The sequence below is a fragment of the Pistacia vera genome, unplaced genomic scaffold (genome assembly GCF_008641045.1).
Source record: "Pistacia vera cultivar Batoury unplaced genomic scaffold, PisVer_v2 Contig196, whole genome shotgun sequence".
Classification (NCBI taxonomy): domain Eukaryota; kingdom Viridiplantae; phylum Streptophyta; class Magnoliopsida; order Sapindales; family Anacardiaceae; genus Pistacia; species Pistacia vera.
In genome coordinates this window covers 1,960,889-1,985,384 of record NW_022195997.1, presented here as the reverse complement: position 1 = coordinate 1,985,384, position 24,496 = coordinate 1,960,889, and the positions used below count along the sequence as shown (strand labels likewise).

The 24,496-nt window shown below is 34.4% G+C and overlaps 2 protein-coding genes, 1 non-coding gene and 1 pseudogene across 4 annotated transcripts; 1 reads left to right on the top strand and 3 right to left on the bottom strand.

The window, feature by feature from the left end:
* Positions 1-623: 623 nt before the first annotated feature.
* Positions 624-697, bottom strand: TRNAT-AGU. Its single transcript has one exon. It is a non-coding gene; the product is annotated as a tRNA-Thr (tRNA).
* Positions 698-3,210: 2,513 nt separating this feature from the next.
* LOC116127943 (syntaxin-43-like) lies at positions 3,211-6,723 on the bottom strand. 2 transcript variants are annotated; one of them, XM_031413599.1, is made up of 8 exons: positions 6,441-6,723; positions 5,191-5,473; positions 4,851-4,940; positions 4,435-4,512; positions 4,132-4,209; positions 3,962-4,027; positions 3,801-3,881; positions 3,211-3,703 (listed from the first exon to the last, which is right to left on the bottom strand). In XM_031413599.1, the coding sequence occupies exons 1-8, from the start codon at positions 6,626-6,628 to the stop codon at positions 3,596-3,598; spliced, it is 972 nt and encodes a 323-aa protein (XP_031269459.1). In that variant the 5' UTR covers positions 6,629-6,723; the 3' UTR covers positions 3,211-3,595. The 2 variants fall into 2 exon arrangements, with proteins under 2 accessions (XP_031269459.1, XP_031269460.1); XM_031413600.1 differs by having other exon boundaries at positions 5,191-5,518; positions 6,441-6,573.
* A 1,447-nt stretch (positions 6,724-8,170) lies between these two features.
* On the top strand, positions 8,171-12,584 carry LOC116127959 (protein DEHYDRATION-INDUCED 19 homolog 3-like). The gene is made up of 5 exons (XM_031413618.1): positions 8,171-8,384; positions 9,376-9,518; positions 10,418-10,495; positions 11,105-11,361; positions 12,209-12,584. Exons 1-5 carry the CDS (start codon positions 8,309-8,311, stop codon positions 12,315-12,317), a joined length of 663 nt encoding a protein of 220 aa, XP_031269478.1. The 5' UTR covers positions 8,171-8,308; the 3' UTR covers positions 12,318-12,584.
* Positions 12,585-14,854: 2,270 nt separating this feature from the next.
* LOC116127918 lies at positions 14,855-16,377 on the bottom strand (annotated as a pseudogene).
* Between the last annotated feature and the right edge of the window lie 8,119 nt (positions 16,378-24,496).

The following is a 24,496-nucleotide window of genomic DNA, read 5'->3' as shown; positions in this document are numbered from 1 at the left end:
ATAACACTGTCTTTAAACTATTTAGGTTAATGCTCTGTGAATAGTTGAGATTCGATGCAACCATTAGGTTATTTTCAAGATGTATATTTAAAACAGGTAATACTACATTTATTATCCAATCTCACAATTTTCTCCCACAATTCCGACGTGGTAATTTACAAATTGGTCAGCTCATAATGAGCTTCACCTGCTCGATTACGAGTTGATCAATTGTCATCTGTCACGTTGAGGTTTTAAAAAAAAGTTTGTAAAAATTAAATTGTAATCTTTATTGATTTAGTACATCTTGAAAATAATATGGTTTAAATGTAATCTCAATTTTTTCAAAAGCATTAAGAAATCTGGAAAATGACATAATTCTATTTCAAATGCATTAAATTTTTTTGGAAATGACAAATTAATTTAGTTTCAACTATTTAAATACATTAATTTAAGAGTTCAAAATTTGTATATTTTAGAATCAATAAAAAAACCAAAAAAAAAAAAAAAAAAAACTTTTTCAAATGCTACTTAAATACAATCTTAATCACTGAAATACCATTAATTCCAGAGCTCAAATTCTTTAACTTAAGATATCAACAATTATAATATAATAAAAAGAAAAGAAAAAGCGAAAAAAAAAATGCTTTCGTTGAGAGTCGAACTCAAGACCTCCCGCTTACTAAACGGGTGCTCTAACCAACTGAGCTACGAAAGCTGGTTGTTTGCTGAATTCATGATTTTATATTAAAACATATTTTATTCATTTTGATGTTTTATCATGTTTACGGTTTACTCTTTACAATCATCAGGGGATCATGGGGACTATTGTATTCAATTCTTTGTAGTTATGGAAAACTGTCCAGAAAAGTTTACAATATTCCACATTATCAGAGCTTGCAATATGCAGCAACTACTGAACTCAATCTGAGAGGTTCGATAAAACAATGGCAAAGAAGATGAAAAGGCAGTCAAGGCTGCAGTCACGTTGGTGATGGTCCATTCTTCCTGATGATACAATAAACTTCTTGTATCATCAACCGTCTTCCTTATGTTGATCAGGCCCGTTTCCGAGCAGTACTACTGCTGAGAAATTGCCATGGTTACTGGCCTACAATTACTCCTCTTGTTTGCTCTATGACCACCCTTGTTATAGGCGACAACACGCAGCACAAGAGACCACATCAACAACATATCAGTCTTTGATAATGCAGTAGTTCTTGATTCAAAAGATGGCCGGACGCTTTTCCTAAGTTCACTCTTCTTCTACAATCCCTTCACTAATCATTGAATTACCACATTCTTCTTCGGATTGTTTGATATTCACCTTGTTTGCCTCTTCCGAATCTGATTAATATTTTATCAACACATTTAAGCCCGGATACGCATCATGGAGCAAGATTTGGTGTCGTGCTCCGCCCTGTTGTTCCATGATGCGTATTAAAAAGGAGTGTTTTATTGTTCTTTGCCGCCTTCAATGTTGCTCTGCATCAATGGAAAATACATCCATATTCGAGGGAGGAAGATAGGATGGAATATTGTTACAAGGGGCATGATTACTTGATGGCTTGTGTCGCGCATGGAATGGTTTCGAGTTGGAAGGTTGGAGAACAGATCATTGTTTCTGAGCTCTGCATCATTCTGTTCTGCATTGCAGTGGAGGAAACAACTGATGAAATATCAGTACATCTTCAATCTCCCTATAGCCTATCTCCTGAAAGTGAACCATTATGTGCGAAGAAGAAGAAGAAATTNTATTGTATTCAATTCTTTGTAGTTATGGAAAACTGTGCAGAAAAGTTTACAATATTCCACATTATCAGAGCTTGCGATATGCAGCAACTACTGAACTCAATCTGAGAGGTTTGATAACACAATGGCAAAGAAGATGAAAAGGCAGTCAAGGCTGCAGTCAGGTTGGTGATGGTCCAATCTTCCTGATGATACAATAAACTTCTTGTATCATCAACCGTCTTCCTTATGTTGATCAGGCCCGTTTCCGAGCAGTACTACTGCTGACAAATTGCCATGGTTACTGGCCTACAATTCCTCCTCTTGTTTGCTCTATGACCACCCTTGTTATAGACGACAACACGCAGCACAAGAGACCACATCAACAACATATCAGTCTTTGATAATGCAGTGGTTCTTGATTCAAAAGATGGGGGTGTGGTTTATATACAGGTAAAAAGGAGTGTTTTATTGTTCTTTGCCTTCTTGTTATATAGGCGCCTTCAACGTTGCTCTGAATCAATGGAAAATACATCTATATTCTAGGGAGGAAGATAGGGTGGAATATTGTTACAAGGTGCATGATTACTTGATGGCTTGTGTCGCGCATGGAATGTTTCCGAGTTGGAAGGTTGGAGAACAGATCATTGTTTCTGAGCTCTGCATCATTCTGTTCTGCATTGCAGTGGAGGAAACAACTGATGGAATATCAGTATATCTTCAATCTCCCTATAGCCTATCTCCTGAAAGTGAACCATTATGTGCGAAGAAGAAGAAGAAGAAATTTCAACAATTCATGAGTCGAATTGTGGATTCAACTCCACCTCTACCTCAACCCAAAACCAAAACCATTCCTAGGTGATTGAGTGGTTGGACTAGAGGTGCCGGCGCGACCCACAATTTTTTTGGCACGGCCCACCATGACACGGAGACCCCATAGCACGGCGCACGAATTTAAAAAATATAAAAAAATTTAAATTTTTTGAGAAAAGCCTATGCGACACATGGACTGGCTTACGAAGGCACGACACGGCATGACCCACTGGGTCATGCGCTGTGCCATGGACCTTGAGTTTTGATTGTCTGGCATGACACCACGCAGCCCATGGCATGGTGGCCCGTGAAAAATTTGGCCCGACATAGCCCATCATCACCTCTAGGTTAGAGAATAACTCTTAAGTATATTACTCAAGAATTCCTGAGTTTAAGTCACGTCGATCCCTAATAAAGATGGTCATTGAAGAGTATACTCGATCATTAACTTCAAGGCTTGGAGGATTGATCACACTCCAGTCAACCAAAAAATAAAAACCCCAAACCAAAATGTAAATCATTATAAATTGATTAAGTTGATCTAGGTTTTATATAATTTGTTTTTAACATTTACTTCTGAAAATCCAACTATTAAATACTAAATACCCTTTTTAGTAGTCCTTTCTTTCTGGGTACATCTCATAAAAACTGGATCTTTAAAAGAAGAAAGCCAAAGAAAAGGTCAAATTGAATGCTTCTCTTTTTTATTACACAAAAAAATTGATACAAACAAATCAAATGCCTCTTCTCCTCAAAAACGGAAGCACTGTGGGAACCAAGTTACTGTATGTCCGAGGTAAAAACAGAAGAATCCATAAAACATGACAAAATACACTTTTAAGCTCTATACATTTTTCAGGATATTCATTTGTTTTCCTATAAAAGAATAAAAGAGAAATCGAGTAAATCAAAGTAGCCGTCTAATCTGGTAGTATACATAAAAGGGGCAGTTCGAAACTCCCGTGTTCTTTTGCAAGGCGGTGTGTGCATCATCATCTTTATGCATGTAAAATTCTCAGAAGGGTAGGATTATCACATGTAAATGAATCATGGAAATAGTTATGTTCAAAGATCAGAACAGTATTTCCTTGAGGATTAGAAGGACCAACATGACAAAGCACATGATAACTAGCACCGTCGCACACATTACCATCCCCCCTTGTTTCTGTGTTCTCTCGGCCTGCATGACCGACCAAATGAAACAAAACATTTAGGTAAATTCACAAGCACACATGCACGCACATGGGGAGAGAGAAACTAAGAGGAGAAAAGAGTACCTTCTGAAGTTGTTTGAGACCCTCTTCAATGGTAGTTGCAACATTTTGAATATTGTAGTCTATCCGATCAACAATAGTGCCCTGCTCCAAGATAAGCTAAATCAGTGACTCAGAACTTTTGAAAAGTTTCTCAACTTTTTAAAGGATGAACAGCTTCTAACCTGGTCTATTACAAGTACTGAAAGATCCTTCATAATTTGAGCAAGCTCATTTACTGATTCCACAACCTATCAAAAGAATAATTAAGAGGAAGAAAATAGTATTAGCTGATAAGAAAAACATAAGGTCTACGTAAAGTATGAAAAAGAGTGAGTGAACAACTTCCACTTGCCTGTTGGATCTCTCTTTCTCTTTCTGCTGTAAACGCCTCACTTTTTTTCAGCTTCGCTATCTGATGCTCACTGAACACCTAATATTTTTTTTTAAGTATTGATATAAGCAAACGAGGCAAGAAAATGCATAAAAGAACCACTATTGAAAGTTAATATAAATGGAAAATGGGGAAAAGCATTGTTAATGTTATCCTTGTTTAGTAAATTAATTCTGTGTTACAAACTCATATGAGCTAATGTTACACGGACTTTATGAAATCTAACAATAGCTTTATATAGGAGAAGGTAAAATGTCTGCATACCATGTCATCCAAATCGTCGTCTTCTGTTCTAGATCTACTTCCATTTAGATTCATCTCCAAATCAACTCCATCTTGACCCTGCATCACAAACCAACAATATAGGACAATTTTTCAAATGAATATTTCATAAACTACAAAGAGTTCAATACCCAGAAGAGATTAGTTCTAAATAACTAAGAGAAAATGAAGCAGCAAAAAGCAACCAAACATTCTCCTTTTGTTAATTACATGCAGCCCAGACTACTTTGATAGCCCAAAATTAGAGTAGTATACAGCATAAGTACTATGTTACAATTTACGTAATCAAAAAGGTGCGCAATAACATGACTACAAATATATTTGAACATTAAATTGTTAAAAAACTGAAAAGTGTTAACACTTCAGCAGCACTTTTTAAGGCAAAATTTTTTCCTCACCTCTTTTTGTTGCCTGAGGCGCTTCAAATAAGCTGACTGTTTCTTACGAAGCTCCATGGAGAGGTTCTGAAGGTCTGTGGCAAGAGATCGCTGCAATTAAAAGGAGCACACATAAGCGTACTTAATCAGATATCCAACCATCTGAGAGGTTACATGAGCTCAGACATATTCTTGGATAGACCACAGTTCAGAAAGTGAATGCCAGACTAAAAAGAATAACTAATTTCTTTCCTCCCATATAGGAGTTGAAGGAAAAGGCTAACAAATATAAACAAAACTGTGCAACTAGTAACAAGTAACATATTACACTACAGGAAATTCAAAGGCTGCAAAATCACACCTGCACATTTTTTCTAACATTTGAATCTTCAGAAGTCGAAGAAGCTGAAAGTAGTTGTAATCTCTTCTCTGATCTCCTCAAAAGGTTCGTTATTTCTTGGGTAAGAGTCTCAATCATGTGCTGATCTTCTTTACCATCTCCAAACGAAGGCATTAAAGCCTTGGAATGAGCTTTGGCTAGCTCAGCCATTTTCGTTCGTGCACGTTGCACATTAGCTGCTATTTCTTCAGATACATCCACCCAAGATGGTGGTAAACCAACTGTAACTGTAACTGCACCTTTACTGCAGCAAGAAAACTATTTTTTTTCATTTTCACTCAATAGAAATCTACAGCAAGAACACACATTTCATAATAAGTAACAGGTAAACTAGTGAAAAGTAGTTATAAGCGGCCAAACTTAGAAGAAAAATAAAGTAGCAATCTGTATTTCAACTCATTTATCAATGTTTTCTTTCTCAGGTAATCACATTAAAGTATGAATAGAAATCCATGAAATAAAATCACTCCCTTGCTCTCACACCACCTTCTACTTAATCGGACTACCTTCTGACTACAAAATTCAATATATACTCCTCTGACATCACCAAACTCCGACTTCCATCTAATTTACAGTTTTCAAACATAATCCTTCAACATCTGCAGCCAATATCCAAGTCTGCCAACAACCATCTACTAATTCAAAATTCGATTCCGGGGAGATCCATCGACCTCCTCAGTATACCATTCAATACATACTCCTCTCACATCATCAAACTTCTAATCCCATATACTTTCAAGGTTTTCAAACATAATCCTCTGACGTTTGCGGACACTGTCCAATTCTGCCAACAACCATATGCTACTTTCCAAAATTTGATTCCAGACAATCTGGAAACCTCCCCACCATAACATTCAACATAAAATTCTCTTACATCGTGGAAACCAGAATTTCATAAATTTAAAGGTTTGTTAAACATAATCCTTCTACATTTGCAGCCATCTGAGATTTTCCAAATGTCGATGATTCCCAAACTTTAAACATTAAGGACATTTCAAATTGACCTAACCATTGATCTCCATTAAAAAAACTACTGATTTCTTCAACTTAACAAAATCAAATTCATAACTAACTAATTACAACTACTTCTTATCCCAACAAAAAAAAAAAAATGGATCTCAAACTTTCCAAAATTAAATCGAAACAAGCAACATTACATCTACTTACACAAATAATACGACGTAAAATATTGAGATAGACAGAGAGAGTACCTTGAATTACCAGGATCCTCCGTACTGAGAGGAGCGTATTTCCGATTCGGATTCAACAGCGACGAGCTGACCATCTCGATCACCGGTCCGTTCGCTGAATTTTGCGACGACGAAATCGCCGGAACCCTCACCGTCTTCAACGCATCTCTGTACCTCTTGAATATCAAGGTCCGATTCCTCGTCGCCATTTTAATTCAAAACCAAAAAAAAAAAAAAAAATGAAAACTAAAATTAAAAATCAAATCAAAGAACAATTCGAATTCGATTTAGAATTCAAATTTATCGTCGTAGTTTTGTATTGTAGTGGATCTGAAGATGAAGATGATGATGAAGAAGAACAAGAACAAGAATATTGGAAGTCTTTTTGCTCCGCCGGGTCACGTGACCGAAATGGAAAAGTCACGTGCTGTACAGTTGAAGAAGGAAAGGAAGTGTAATTTTTATTTTTGATTTAATTTTTATATATATAAAAGAAAAAACAAAACCCTATTTGTTGAGTCAATTTGTGTTCGGTCGGTTAAGTGGTCTTAACTTATTGTTCTTCTGTTAAGTGGATGGGGCCTTGGGTAATCGGGTCGGGTTGAAATTTAACTATTCTTATTTTTATATATTTTTATAATTTACAGATCATTGACCTTGTTTTACAAACCCAACCTTTATAATATAATTTTATTACTACGAAGAGGTTATAACGTAAATTATTGATTCTAAAGAATAAATATTTTTTTGGATAAATCCGTTAATTGTCTCTTCTATTAGGTATAATTAACCCTAATAATTAAAGGATTTATTATGCATCCACAAAGATAGAGGTTAAAGAATAAGTTTTAAATATGCTCAAAAGTCAAAAGTCGAAAACCATATCTGTAAAAATGTATCTATGTTGACGAATAATTATTTACCCTCACGTTCGGAAATATGATAATAACTCTACAGCAAAAATCAATATCTTAATATAATATATCATATATTTTTTTACAATATATAAATAATTATTATTATATGTATGTAAGGATTTAAAACTATAAAATTAATTTTTATTTATAAGTGATTCAAGTCGATATTAGATTTTTATATGATTATATAAAAATTATTCATATATAAAGAATGAATCAGTATAGAAAGGTTTGCTAAAGTTTTTCTATTTTACTTAAGCTCATAAATTTTTGAGAATTTAGACATAAATTTCATGATTAAATTATTGAAAATAAAGAGTTAAATAAAGTTATTACAATAAAAAGAAATACAAGTGTTTAACACCTAAAGAGTTTTATATTTTATATAGAAAATAATATAATTTATAAAATATAAAAATTAACTGTGATAGATTACTATGAAATAGTTTCTCTTAATGATTAATCGATGTGTACGTAAATTAACTCGAATATCTTAGTTAATAATAAAAAAATAAATAATAATAACCTAATCGTCATCATTATCTGTAATTTTTAAATTGAATTATTATATCTAATCGAATTTCATTCAACAACAAGACAATGAAGGTAGATACTAAAATTATTATAAAATTAATATATTTTAATATCACAATATTTAATAATTCATAATTAAAAATAAAAAATAAAAAATAAAAAATAAATGAACAATATAAAAGAAGAAGAGAGCAGAAGATAACACTTCCTTTTCTCTGAAATCCTAAACCTACCAATCCACCCATTTATCATTGATTCAAAATCTCTCTGATTCACCCCTCTTCATCTCTCCATCATCATCATCATCTGATTGCTTTTGAAGATCCGGACTTTGCAGATAACTCCCCAAGATTTCATTTTTATTTGTCTAACTATTCAAAGGGGTTGTTAAAGGAGAGAGCTTTATTGTTAATTGTTATTTTTTTTTTATTCATAAACATGGATGCTGATTCATGGAGTGCTCGTCTCTCTTCTGCTTCGAAACGATACCAGTCTGCTCTTCAATCGCGATCTGGTCAGCTTTTCATTTACTCTTTCTGGTTTTTTTTTTTTTTTTATTTATCTTGTGCTTTGTTTGGTTGCTGAGAAATGATAGAAATTAGGGGTATGATGTTAAAAAGTAGGGATTTTTTTTTACAGTTTTAATTTTAAACTTTGTTTTTTTCTTTATCTGTTTCTTTGTAATTATGGGGATAATTGTATTCAATTATGTGGTTTGGTTGAGTTGAAGTTATTTTTAGAGGAACCCAGAATTGAGAAATGATTGAGTTAATTCATTACAATTTTGTTGTGGTGTGGGGGTGTCTATTTGACATCCCCCAGCGCTAGCCAAGGCGAGGGTTCGTTCACTGTAGGGGCTACAGGTTGCCTCAAGTGATTAGATGTGTTTTGGATGATAGATGCTTGTGTAAAGTGGAAAAGTGTAATTGAAAGAGTGAATGATGCGGGCGTGGAACCTAAAGCTGACAGTATTTGCTTGGTTGCTTATAAACTATAGAAAGAGGAAAGAAACTATATGGGAAGCTTTTAGCCAAGATTAGTGTAAGTTTCTGGTTGCTGTGGAAATGAAGCAAAGGAGAGAAGATAAATATTGGGAGCTTGGGACTCATTGTTGTGCAATCATGTAAAAGTTCTTATTTAAGAAATGCTAGACACCTATTTCGCATAGCCTTTGGAAATTTTTAATTCGTCTTTTAATTGAGGGTAAGAAGAGGAGCAAATAGGAGGTTGTTTCAATTTCATATTTGATCTACAATGGTTAGACCACAATATCTCACACAACCTTAATCAGCCAAGCTCAATATAAATGCTTTGCTTAACATGGAGCAAGTTTCTCTTTCTTTTTTCTCCCCCTGTATATATATAAAGTGTATGATCCAGTTATTTTGTTTTGGTTTCTTTTCCTCTTCTTACTTGGCTCAAATAAATGCCTTAGGTTCTATAAAGTTCATATTTGGGAACTTCACAATTTTTCCATTGATTGAAACGACCTCATGTGAATGCAGATATGTTCATGGGATTTGAAGAAATTGATGGAGATGATGATATAAGGGAGGAATTTCCATGCCCATTTTGCTCAGAGTATTTTGATATTGTTGGCTTGTGTTGCCACATTGATGACGAGCATCCTGTGGAGGCAAAGAATGGGGTATGTTACTTGCAAATTAGAAATTTTGGATATTTCTTTATAAGATTCTTGTTCAGCTCTTGCATGTAGTTCAAACTGATGATGGTAACTTTTTTTGTTTCTTAGATTTCCTATTGATGATGTATATTAAAGAAACATTTAGTTTTGATATATATTTTTTAAAGTCATTATTGCCCGTTAGTCTCAATCAACAAATATTTAAATTTTAACCAACTGCTGTATAGATGAGTGGTAACAGGAACTGTCTTCAGGATCCCTTGTAGTTGGACTCACTTGAGGTGGCCTAAATCTGAACTCATGATTGGATACTGTCAGTATAATTTTGTAGGCTTTGTATTCAGCTTCAAAGGTCTTTCCTTTTCTGATTGAGGGATATAATCAGTAAAATCTGTAAGCTTTATTTTCAGCTTTCGTCATCTCCTGATAGTCATGGATTGATGTTAGTTAGACTTGAAACCTTGATTTGACTTAGGTTTAACACATGGGAATTGACATCACTGGAAAGGTAACACCCAAAGCATCAAATGGACATGAATTCATATCAAATAACAGACTGTGCTTAGCTGGGGAGGAGGGCTTCTATATTTAGAAGATGGGAATTAACTTCCCATGTAGGCACTTACTTGCATTTGATGGTGTTCTTCATCCCGTAGGAGAGATCGGATTGGTCGGGTTATAGGGGAATTTTCGTTATGCAGTAGACTGAAAAAAAATCATCTTAGCAAGAAAAATAACAAGACTGAAGCCAAAAGGTTATTGTGTGTTTGGACTAATGGAGGTTTGGGTTTTTCTTTTCCAGAATCTATTTATTATGTTGTGGATTAGGATTCATATTCACCATTTGGGAAAAGTACTTATTAAATCTTTATTTACTAACATTGGGCGCTCTTTATTTGCAGGTTTGTCCAGTTTGTTCAATGAGGGTGGGGGTTGATATGGTTGCACACATAACTCTACAACATGGAAATATATTTAAGATATCCTTTTTCCCTGATGCATTTGTATGTTTTAAGAATTTCTGAATTATTGCCTTCATTAATCATTTTTGTGCTCAATTGCTAGATAATATGCTGAAGCATTCAACATGCATAAAACTTCAGAAATAACTTTGCAAAATTATTTTTTTGGGATGATGTCATACTAATGGTTTGTCAAAACCAAGTTGGCTATTCATCTTTTGAAAAAAAAAAAAGAGGGAAACCTTTGGAGCATATAAGTTATGTTTTTCCCTCATCAAGCTTTGGTCTGAAAGTCATGCCTCATAGTCTGTCATTGTGCAGGTCCGCACAATTTTACTGTTGGCATCTGTCATGCATATTCTCAAGCTTACTTTCATGCCTTTAATATGTTAAGAGTTGATTGACTTTCCATAATATGAATTTGTTTCATCTTATTTGATCTCTAGCTGTTTACATCTTCAAGATATTCTCGTACAAGTAGCTTTAAGTCATTCTGCTAGGCAGACTTTTTTCTTTTTGGCTTTTAGTATAAATGTTACTAACTTAAAGTTTTTAAGGCTTTCTTCTCAAAACATGAGTATGATGTGGATTTGGCATAATGCTGTGAATTCCTTAATTCATGATTACATGCAGCGCAAGAGGAAAACACGTAAAGGTGGATCTCATTCGACACTTTCTTTGTTGAGGAAAGAGCTGCGGGAGGGAAATCTGCACACCCTTTTTGGGGGTTCTTCTTGTATAGTTTCCTCGTCCAATGCGGCAGCGGATCCTTTATTATCTTCATTCATCTTGCCTGTGTCTGATGATTCTGTTAGTGTCCAGTCTCACTTATCTTCTGCAACAAGCTCAGCCAAGAAAAGCTCTATTGAGAAGGTTTCAGAACGGTAAGCTTACTTTTATGCATTCCCCCCTGTAATGTTTTACATGCATTAGAAAATTTGCCTATGTGGTAATGGTATCTGGCTTGGCTGCCTCTAAATATTTGCTTGCTTCTTTATATAAAGGATATTTGAACCATGATTCTTAATCTTTGTTTACTTCAGAAGATCAGTTTCCTTTTCTAGCAAAATTTGCTAGAATATAGGCTTAAGGAATTATGTAGTTTTACGAGTGGAAGTCTCATAACAACCTTTTTCCATTAGTTTCTTAATATTGCAAAGGAAGAAAATAGTATTTGGAAATTTTGAAAGAAGCGTTAGATCAGTTGAAGGGGCTTGCTGATGGACGTTTTATGAGGACAAAGGTTACTTTTCTAGCTTCAGGACATTGTATCGGCGCCAGAAGATACCTTAATTTTTTGCTGTATCCAGCTAAGTTTAATTTATTCTCAAAAAAATTGACAAATTTGTATATACTGCAAAAAGCATTTGCCTTCATAAGCCTTTCTACTCTACACGGTGCATAGCATCTACATTGCTTCGTTGAATACCTGAAGTTTGAAACCTGATGGAAGATCGAGAATGCCTTTTTGGGCCATATTTCTTACAATATTAATCAATCTCATAATCCTGTTAGAGGTTGCTATGAGGGAAGCAATGCTTAGGTCATTTTATCTCCAATTGTTGATATACTTACTCTAAACAATCCAGACTGACGAACTTTTTTATCTTGTGGCTCATAACTCACTCCAACCTAAGGACATTTCGGTATATCCATGTTTGGATCATCATTTGTTTCAATGTTTTTTTTCTCCCCACTTCCTTATTCTAATATTTTGGTTCTCTGTAACAGAAATTTCCAGTCGACTCCTGTGTCCCTTAAGGATCGGGAAGAGAAGGCGAAAAGGTCTGAGTTTGTTCAAGGGTTGTTGTTGTCCACCGTTCTTGATGATATTTTATGAAGAATAAACCATGGTGGATGATGAGGATGATGCAGCAACAGTGGACTTGAAATTTTCAGCCACAAACCCCTGCAGTCTATGGTTTGTAGTAATATATGCCTATGTATTAAGCGCAGAGTGTCGAATAAGGTGTAGTAGAATGAGTGTAATCTATATTGCCAGAGTATGTTTCTTATTAGGCCTGAACAGACTTTAATGTCAGCTTTCAATCTTCGGATCATATAATTTAAAATGAAAGAGCAAAAAGAAAATAATTTACTACCATCAGAGTCCTTCCATGGACAGAAATTTAGTATGTTTTCTTCTGGTATAATGAGTTGCCCATTTTAGTATCTCTAAAAGCATTATGCAATGCATAACTTAGACAACTGTCATATTGCCCCTTTTAGAATCTTCAAAGCACAGCAAAACAAAACCAAGGACCTTCATGATCACCCATTTTAGAGTGTTGGTTGTGATTTACCCAAAAAAACTATAAATATTCAACTAACATAATTAGTGGGAAAATGTGCTTCTTTCCACTAAATGTAACCACTGAAACTTACAACATTTCAGAATGAGACAAAGGAGAGCCATGGACCCAGGCAACAAGTAAAACAAAAGCATGCCCACTATCCTGGACTCAGCTGAATAGTTTTCTCTTTTTTTCTTCTTTTCTTTTTTACATTATTGTTCAATCAAGTAAATATTGTTCGATTTAGGTTTAAAGTCTTCACGGAATTTTGGACATTATGCAAACGTCTTTCATTCCAAAAGCCTCTATTTGGTTTAAGAGAATTCAAACTTTACAAACTAAAGTCTCGAGTCTCGATATAAAAAAAATTTATAAACTGCCTCACAGGCTTGTCAACTTTACTATCTATTCTATCAAACAAGAATTGGAGTTTACAATAGCTTGATAAAGACATATATGATATATACCACTAACTCAAGGAAAAAAAAAAAACCACCACCAACATCTCACAAAGTTGATTTTGCCCTTGATGATATATTGGTCAACCAATTAAGATAATGTATTTATCAAGGAAGAAGGGGATTCTGTGATGGTTATTCCCAAATAAATGATATTTCAGTGTCACTTCATTAAGTTGAGGAATGTGTATAAATAAATATTTGTCCAATAAATAATCATATACCTATGATCATCAAAAGATGGTAGTTCAATATCTGATCCTATTCATTGGAAAGATATATACAGCAACAGAAAAATTGGTGAGTAGTAAAAATAGTTTGACTTGTCCAGTCTAAACAATGACTAATACAATGACCAAACAAGAATGGAGCACTTTATTGGTGCTCAATGTACTCAGTTAATTATCGCTATAAACAAGTTACAATAAATTTTGTCTATCTCCTATCAAAAAGACATAAGCATAGAAATCTCTCTGCATCAATCCTAAAGACCTAACTTACCCTTGCGGCATCCTTGTGTCCATGATTCTCTTCACTACATCTTTTACAAAAGTATCAAACGAAAGAGCAGAAACCTTTCATCAAACTAGTCTCCCAGCTGCTAATCTTTCTACATGAGAACAAATTGATGGTGATGCCAAGTGAACCTCACTCCTCCTGTGTTCAAGACCACAAGCGGCTAAAATGGTGTGTGTAAACTTCTTGCGATGTCCTTGAATATACTGTGGTCTGCTAAAAAAAAAGGGGTCATTTGACATTATCAAAAGCAGGGTAATCAAAATTCATTCAATTGAACCTAATCCTAATCCATACCATGTTAAAATATAAGCATGCATAAGGATATTTTTGTTTTCTGGAACTGAAATGGGTTACAAAACACTGGCTGTAGAAGCTAAAGAAATGAGAATTCTACCAAGTTCAATATCTCTGGACAAGTTTTTCAAATGGCTTTTGACAATTGATTGCAACTGTTCCTTAGCTACATAAAAAACCCTCATCTCTACGTGCAAAGGAGACAACAACCACTCAGACCCAAGATTTGATATACTGCCGCACTGTCGGAATTGCTCATAGATGGTATTAAATTGATCCCAGCAAGTTCAGGCCACAATGTTAATTGGCAGCCCATTCATGTTAGTCATAGTTGATCCTGAACCGCTTGCCTTCTCAAATGCTTAATCTTGGAGCAAAAATTTCACTATTTTCTACTGAAGAAGGGATACTCGTGTAATCTCTCCTCACGATTGTCTGATGCAGTTGCTCCGTATTTCCTTGAGCACTTGCTGGTTGAACTACTGTTTCCCTGCCCTGATCTATTTGAGAGTTCAAAATGTCACTACTCAAATTTGGGGTTGACATACCATCAGCACTACCAGCCATATAATTCATTCTATTAATAGAAAGGAGATTTTGTATCTGACGGTGTATCCACGCCTCCCAGAGAGGTTGGTGCCCCTGCTCCAGATCCTGGAGACTGCCTGAACATCTCCAAATTAACTCAGTGTATGAAAGATTTACAGAACCCTGAGTTAGCTTATACGAGTGAAGACAATGAAGGAGGTCTAAACTTTCCCCAAAACTTAAGATGGGGATGGTCTATTAAACAAGTTGTGTGGGCCCTTTGATCAGTAAGGATCTTGAGCTGGAACTAGAAGATCCGGAGCACACAGCCTACACCGTCACAGTACCAATTGCCATCCGGTACGACCCGCCCGGCCAACACATATGTGTTTGCTGATAATCACAGATATCACACAGTAACATAAGGCCATCATCCCCACCTTGGTGGCATTCAGAACAAATAACATTCTCATAGGGGTCAAGATAACTCCTGAGGTCTTCCTCAGATGGTTGATAGACCTGTAAACAGTAATCTCATTTCAAACGGGAAGTAAACAATAAAGTAAGAAGAAGTAAACAGAAGCACAAGAACAGTGAGGGCAACTAATAACATACTGATCACGTTTGGGTACTTGAATCACCACATCTCAAATCAACACCAGCTGTGTGCTCTTTCTGGCTTAGTAATTGTCTTGAACCTCTGCTTGCACAAAGGGCAACGTGATTCCACTTTGACCACTCCATGATGCAAGCGAAACAGAAATAGTGACTGCAACAGTTCAGAGTCCCCCTGAATCTTCTTTTATCTTCCTCAGAAAAACATATACCACTACTTGCTTTGCCACTTCACTCTTCACTACTTCTATCTTCTCCTTACCCTTTCTTGCAGGAGGTTTTTTTGGCAGCTGTAAATTATCTTCCTCCTCAATTTTCTTTGAGGAAACGGAACCCCTTAAACTAGTTTTCAGATACCCACACAATTCATGGCTTCTCTCACTTGTTCTCTCTCTTCCTCTGAGATTGTATAATCACAATCAGTGACCCAGAAGACACAAAATCTGAATCTGAAGGTACAACGTACCTTCTCCTTTGCCGACTTGATTTTGTCTTGCTCTTTTCTCTCACAACTAGAGCATCATCAAGAAAATCACAATCTCATCATCATCACATCTTTCTTTCCTCCTCAACCCACGTTTCTTCTTCCTTTCTTTCCTAAAGGTTTTGCTGAGCAGTACGTTTTTCTCCTTTTTCTACCTCTAACAGAACCCTTTTTTCTCAAACCTTTTCTACCCAACTTCTTATTCTCCTACTGTTGTCTTCTTCTTCGTGACCACCATTCCTCTTCATCATCCAAACAATCATCTTCATCAAGGGTAAACTCCTCATCCTCCTCTTCCTCCTCCTCTCCTTCATAATCTCCTCTCTTCATCTCCATACAAACCCTTTTCCTCTTTCGTGATGTTTTAGCCCCGTTTCCTAAATTACTCTTTCCCGCTTTCGATCCAATAACCTTCCTCACCTCCTTCTCTTCTTCTACTCCCCTCCTCCTCCTCCTCCTCTCACAAAACCACCGAAACTCTCTTCACCGAAACTCTCTTCCGACGCACATCCATCTATGGAAGAACAATAATCTTCCAATTCATCCTCAGATACATCTTCCCTTCATCTAAACCACATAATCCTCATCAGAATCATCAGAACCCTTATCTTTTGACCTAACCTTCTCTTCACATCTCCCTAGAATTAACCTTCCCTCCCCTTCCCATCTGCGCTTCCACCCACCAAACCAACAAAATAAACAAATAAATAAACAAAATCAAAGACCGAAGCAACCCAGAAATCAAAGCCCAAAACCAACCAATAATATCAACAACTCATACATAACATCCCATAACATAACCCACTTTCAATACATCAAATCAGATCACAACCATCATAATAAATCCCCAGATTCTCGAAATTAATTCCCTCTTGTTTCTGGCTTTGCTTCCTCTCTAATTAGGCAACACAATCAATACCAAGATCACAAAAATAAAACTTATTAAAAAAAAAACCCAGATGTAAATTAATATCACAAACCAAACCCCAAAAGATTTTCATTAATTGAAAGTCAAAATTTTTAATATTCTGTTACAAAAACAAAGTTTCCAGAAACCAAAACACTTCCAAATCCCTAAAACTAATAAATTTTTTTAATTAAATAAAAATAATAATAATACTGTAGAGATAGAAAGCAAGAGGAAAGGTGGTTATGTTACCTGTGAGGAGGAAGATGAAAAGCAGTGAAACAGAGAGAACGCTTGTTGTTTTCGGAAATTGATTTTCTTATTCAGTTGTTGGGCGTTTCATTTTATTTATTTTATTTTATTCAATTAATACGATTATTAACCGATTAATGATTCTATGGCGTAGACAACTCCGCCGATCATTTCATGTGCATTACGGGAATTCCCATATCCTTTTTGATATTTTCTATTTTCACTTTTGACTTCGGGCTGGGATTCCACACGGTGGAGTCTACCATTCTTATCGTGGGGCTCAATAATATATAACACTTCATTGTTTTAAACAAATATAATTTTCTTACTTGCAATCAATCTTACAACAAATATATAGATCCCAGTGTGTTCGCTTTTTGGTAAGGACCACAAGACCTACAAATGAATTGAGCCCTCGTGAGTTACTCGAGCTTGAGTTCGAGAAGTTCGCATATCGAGTCGACCAAGTAGTTCACAAACTTACTTAAACTCGAATATTATATAATATTTTTAATTCATATTAATTTTTATAAAATTTTAAATGATTAATAGTTAGATTTTGAACTGAGTCGAACTTGATTTGACTTGGTTATAACCGAGTCAAGCTCGTGTTTGAGCTCAAGCTCTAGCTTCGAAAATATCATTAATTCAAACATTCAAATTTACAACGGTTTTATCAATTTAACCTCCAAAAAATTATTAAACTCTCAACATTATTGACAGTGTTGAATGTCAAATTTGATTAATTGGGTGAATAATAAAAACGTTATTTTCTTCAAATTTAAACAAAATAGCCTAATGTCTGTAAAACAAAGTCAGAGTCGTATTTCTAAACCTAGCAAGTACTCACTAAAAAAAACGAAGGATTCGAGTCCCGTTTTCGAAACCAACAAATGTTTATTTAAAAAGTCAAACACATGGTGGTTATTATAAAAGCCCTACCTTGCAATACAATATATATTAAACCTTTATATATATATATATATATATATATATCAATTAAGTTACAATTTTTAGTTTTTTTTTTTTTTTAACTTATCTTTCATATTTACTATATCAAATTATTTTAAATTGCTAACATAAATATTTGAATCGTTTAAACATCACAATTTAAGTACATTTTAGAATATGTTTGATCAGGATTTGTAATGTCGAATACATAAATGATCGAAGATTTTTACAATAAGACATTATCGACACTTGTAAAGTGACGATCAACATTTTTGTAGTTATTTTATATTAAAAAATATTAGTTTAAATAATTGATCACTATTGCATAGAATTTTGTGAGAGAAAGTTTGTAAAATTGAATTGTAGATAATATTACCCTATAATTTCACACTTGATCTTATTGCATAATTTTTATTCACAGACCTCACAAGCTTAGTTTATACCAAAATTAGGTTTAGATTTCGGATATAAAGCCCAATATTAGATTATTGGGTTTTTCTTTTTATAATAAATCCCAGTGTGTTTGACTTTTTGGTAAGGAGCATAAGACCCGCAAATGATTGAGCCACTCGTGAGCTACTCGGGCTTGAGCTCGATAGTTTGCATGTTCAATCGAGCCAAGTTAGCCTAATAATGCTCGACTTTGAGCGTTTGCAAGCTTACTCAAACTCGTATATTATTAATATTTTAATTTTATATTACTATATAAAATAATTAATAGTTAAATTTGATTAGTTTGAACTCGTTTTGACTTGGTTCAAAACGAGTCAAGTTTGAGTTTGAGCTCAAGCTTCGAAAATATCGTCAATTCAACATTAAATTTATCAAGTTTCATCAATTTAACCTCCAAAAATTATATTAACTCTCAACATTGTTGACAGGTTTTGATGTTAAATTTGATTGAATTAGGTGAATAATAAAAACGTTATTTTCTTCAAATTTAAACAAATAGCCTAACAGTCTATAAAATAAATCAAGTATTGTATTTCTAAAACTAGCGAGTGCTCACTAAAAAAAAAAAAAAAAACGAAGGATTCGAGTCGCGTTTTCAAAACCAACAAATATTTATTATAAAAAACAAACACGTGGTGGTTTATTATAAAGCCCTATACTTGCAAACAATAATATTAAAAACCTTTATATATATCAATTATTTACAATTTTTAGTTTTTTTTTTTTTTTTTTAACTTAATCTTTCATATTTACTATATAAATTATCTTAAATTGTTAACAATAATATTTGAATCGTTTAAACATCACATTTAAGTATATTTTGGAATACGTTTGATCATGATTTGTAACGTTAAATAATATAAATTGATTGAAGATTTTTTTACAATAAGATCGACATTTTTCGTAGTTACTTTATAATTAAAAAAATATTAGTCTAAATATTGTGATTAGTTTTGAGCAACCGGATTAGTCACTCAAGAGTGACACATATAGGCATGTTTGGTCACTGGTCATTCTTGTCCGTGTCCCAACACATGGAAGTTACTAACAACCCTTTTGCCATGTAAAAGCATTGTATTAACCTAACACTTCCCGATAATGTAAATTGGATAGACCTAGGCTAACGTTAAACAAATCCTGACTGTTCATCTCGACGATCTGATCATGTAATTAAGACCGTTGGATACTTTTAAGTAGCGAAGTAACGCACAGCAAATGATGAGGAACATGCATGTTTGACGGTGGGGATCGTGCTTGGAAGGACACGTGGACGGTAGAAAAGGGCCGATTAATTTATAATTTAAGAATAAATCAGGGATCTCAGTACTCACCGCCCACCGTTTTGATACGGTGTATCTAGATTTATTAACATATGCACGTGTTGAATTATATAATTGCATTACTTAGCTGTATTTTTAGTATTTAATAATTATGGTGTTATTTTAAAATTAATCTCGAATTTCTATATAAACCATTCAAATTAATAATGATTTATATAGAAATATTTTATTACATTATTATGGTGTAATTTAAATGAATAAATTTCTATTTTAAAGTGAATTATCCTACTATCAAAATATGTTAATATTGAATTAATAAGATATCGTCACATTAGAAATATATGGTAGATCAGTTAAGATCCAAACGCTTATAATTTAATTAGAGACTGTATATAGAGAGTTAATACACTATTTCATAAATGAAAACTTGCTCTAATTCAACTTCACAATTTTACGTTAAAATTTATAATATCGTTATTAAAATGAATTTAATATTATAAAGTTTATCGTTTATGTTACAAGTTTATTGCTGATATATAATATTGCTCTGAGGACTTTTAGTTCAGAAATATATATTACTTTAAATGATTATTTAATAGAAATAAGATTACCTTGAAGATTCTGGAATTTTAAAAAAATGAGTTTAGTTTGTTGGAATAAATTGGTGGGTATGTTATTAAAATATTTAGTTAGGATAATAGATAGTGGTATGTTAATTAAATTACTGAATTGTTTTTATTAAATGTTATTATCATTATTATGAATTTATTATTTAGATTATCAATATAACCCCCTTAACTTACCAAAACAACCTCATAATAAAAGTTTGAAAATCCACAATGCACCCTCACCAACCTAGCCGCTGCCTACTGCTAGCAACCAGTGCCAGTTTCGATAACCTAATGATGCCAAACGGCCGAAAATTTCCTCCGTGAGCCGTTATAGCCATTTCTACCAAAGATCTGGCAAGAAATGGCCAGATCGGTGCACAAAAGCCATTTTCGGTCGTCTATGTGCTATTCCGATGGAGGTGACTGGCCGCCGTGGTGGTTGCCGGTGATAGGTGGGTGGGGCGGTGGCTTGGTGGGCTGCAATTTTTTTGAATTCAAGGATAATTTTTCAAAAAATTTAATTATTAGGTTGTAATTGTAAAAGCTAGATTCATGTAAATTAATTTAGACATAATTGTACTATTGTCTTAAATTTTATTAATAAGAGATAAAATTATAACAAAAATAAGATTACTTTGATAATCTTAAAATACCTAGAAAATTAAGAATTAGATTACCGTCTTATATAACATTAACTACTATTACATTGAAAGATTACTGAATTATATTACTTGATAACCTAATATGATAATTAAGTAATATAAGATGACATAACCTCAGTAATCCTATGTAACCCTCCAACCAATGCCCCTTATATACTCCTTTCTTTAACTTTTGTTTTTGTGATTCGTCGTCTTTCTATTGGCCTTGGCAAGAGTTAGTGTGTTGGAGTAGATATTGTTGAAATTGATTGTGGGTTCATTTCACTTTTAAGCAAAATTGTTGTGAATGGGCTTTGTTGAAACGAACAAACAAGTGTAGCATCTTTGAGAGTCCAACTATATACTAAACATTTTCCGTACTAGAAGATGACCAAATTGATACTTATAAAATTTTAATCCATCCATAATTTTTTTTTTTTCTTTTATAACCAAAGTATCAAAGTCAACTTACACGCACTTCACTAATTCTCAGGAAGACTAGCGTAGTAACCCACTGTCACACCCTTACTTAAATCGCGGATGCTCAGATGAAAATCGAACTTCAGACTGTATGATTATTCAACTATCCCTAATTACTGGTAATCCATAATCTCCAAAACTTACTTTGTAAATCCAAGTACGAATCTGAGACAAAAACGTTTAGTAATCGTTATATAAGAGCTGATAAGACATTTTATTTTTAAGAAGTTAGCCAACAAAAGTAGCTCAACACCAACCAATTTCTTTGAGGTATTAAAAATGGTTATATTTTTAGGAGACTGAAAAAGAAATAGTCAACATTAACAAAGCAATTTCACAATCACTTTTCCTTGAACTACTTAAACTACTTAACATCCATCAGAAATATAGTTATTACTTGTTAGCAAGATAAAAACCTTATTTTCTAAATTACCAGTTTTGTAATTACGTTTTGTTTTGATTTTTTGTGGCTTACCCATCTGTGGGTAGCCGATGGTTAAGTGAATTGGAGATAGTGTGGATAGACTTACGGTCTTAGGTTGATTCTCCATCGAGATATCCCGATTTAAGTGGGTGAACCGGGCAATAGGTTGTTGCGTTACTCTTCCCCATGATTAATCAGGTGTCGTGAGCTGACCCAACATACACCTTGTAAACAATCAAAATTAGAAGACTTTTCTAAACCCAATTCCAAGTTGTGGCTAACTGTAGCCCATAGTTTACATCAAAGCCAAATTGTAGGACCATTTTTATTGTTTAATTATATAATGCAAATAAAAGATAGGGTTTATCCCCTTGATAAAACAGAATCTTTGCCTTATAAAGAGGGACATGTTACTAGTTTACCTTTATTTTTTGTTTAATCCACACTAGATTGGAGGAACACTAAAGTTTATTGAGACATAATAATTTTGACAAGTCATTAGACACAAAAAAGGGTTTGTAAGAGCTTTATATTCATGATTTAGATATTAACTCGATTATTTAACTATACTTAGCAGGAAAAAAAACTTATGTGTACTAGATGCACTACATGTAATTAGGATAATACTACATCAATTAACACTCTCACTAACACCCTTGTACCGATTGAGCTACGTCACAACCTTACCACGTCAGTTCTAAGGGTGTTCAAAAGCGTTTAATCGAACCGGTTAACTTTTTTCTGAACTGAACTGAACCGATCGCTTTTCGATTTGAGAAAATTCCCAAACCAAAACCAAACCGGTTTGGAGGAAAAACCGGTTTTTCCTTTTTTTAATAAAACTTTTTTTAATTGTTTCCTAAATTAAATTGTAAATATAAACATATATATCTAAATAAAATTAAACATTCATACATATCAATGCCACCCTATTACAAGTAACAATCACTTAAAAATTGATACAATAAAAGTCCGAAATGAAATGATTTTTTTTTTAATATATATATTTTTTTATTTAATATAAATATATATATTTATAAAACAATTCAAAAAAAGGTTTCGTTAACCATTTTTTATTTTTTTCGAATCGAAATCTGGATTTTTTAATTTTTTAAATGCAACTGACCGTTTTTTTATTCGTTTATCGGTTTGGTTCGATTTTTTTTTTTTTTTTTTTTACACACCTTTGTCAGTTCCCTCCTAAACCAAAAAAAAAAAAACCACCAAAAAAACAAAAAAAGAATTGCTAAAACCCATTTTGAAATTGTTTCAGTCGCATCTCAATATCGTTGCACGCCAAAACCTGTTGTTCTCCACGCCTCACCAAAACAACCCGAACCTGGTTTTCTTGTCTGACACCGCGACGCGCCACGCCTGTTTTTGACTACTCAGCAAACGCCGTCATGACTCAGCTAACTCTAACCCTGGTTTCGACGCGCCACGCCTCGCCGCCCCGTCTCGCTAGAACTGCAAGGGATGTTGTGAGGTTTTGCTACTTTATGCTCTTTGCTGATTTATTTGATTTGTTTGAAGATGGTCTCACCAAACCGCCATGAAGAAGTTGTGTTACTGATTTGTTTGATTTGTTTAAGATGGTTGATGATGAGGGACATTAATTTGCGGTTTTAGGTTGTTGCCAATTAGGCATTGCTTGAAGATGGTTGGATTCATCCACAAATGTTGAATTTTGTATCACTTCAATTAAAGTGCGTCTTCTTGGCAGCCATTCTGATGGAACTATTAAGGCATGGCTAACAAAATTAATATTCAATATAGACATCGAGCAATTTTGTTAAGCAAACGCTGAGTCTCATCTTGTTTATAGATTTGGGATGGTGGGAAGAAACTAATATTCCCTGTGTATCATAAAATTCCTCTCTTCGCTGGTGGTTCGTCAGTTGATGGGCCGATAGGAGGTATGCAACCTTGAGTAGCTGCATACTGAAATTGGTGTTGATGATGATGATATTAGACATGATTTTGATTTACAGGCCTTGTTTTTCGCCCTACACATCTTCCAGCAATTCAGACCATGTGAAAGGTAATATTTGTCAATTCCATCGTAATTTATTAAGGTATAAGATTTTTCTCTATTTATTTGTATGTATGCATTCATTAATTCATCTGCCAAGGGGAAAGAGACTGCTTTCGGAGTGAGGAGGGTCTCAGGGGTGGGACTTTTGGGAGTAAAGAATGGATAGGATGGGATGCTTTGTGTGAGGCATGTTTTTGCTTATGGTGTTGTATCTCTCTTTTGTTCTTTCATCTTCTTGTCATTTGAAAACTTGTTTTGCTTGTTTTTTAACCCTTTTTTGGGCTTAATGGTGTTTGTAGTAGCTTTTTATGTTGAGGTGTGGTCCACCCGTTTTTATTTGTTTGTTGGATGAAGATTGGCTTGTTGGTTTTGGAAGTGTGGGGGCTCGTTGGTTTTGGAAGTGGGAAGGCGGAGGTTGTTATTGGGTTGGATTTTTCTGTCCAGGACTTGGTGGTGGACTGTCCTACTATGTTTTTGGTGATGCTAGTCTTTGGCGTATGGGGACTGCTGCTGGTTTCCAGGTGCTGACAAAGTGCCTTGGCTGTTTAAGTCTGGCTGGGCTTTTGTGGGGGTGTTTTTTCTCCTGCTGAGGTGCTCTTTAGTCCCTCCTTTTATGCTGCTGCTGTGTTGTTTATGCTGAAAGGTGTTGTTGCCGTCTGGATCTGTCTCCTTTTTGGCCCATGTGTGGTTGCTCTCCTTTGGCTGGTCTGCTGCAGTGTACATGACGTCTCTAGCTGCTGTTTTGTTAAGACTTCCACTGATGTGAAGGCTCTTGTCCTCTTGTTTTGTTGTC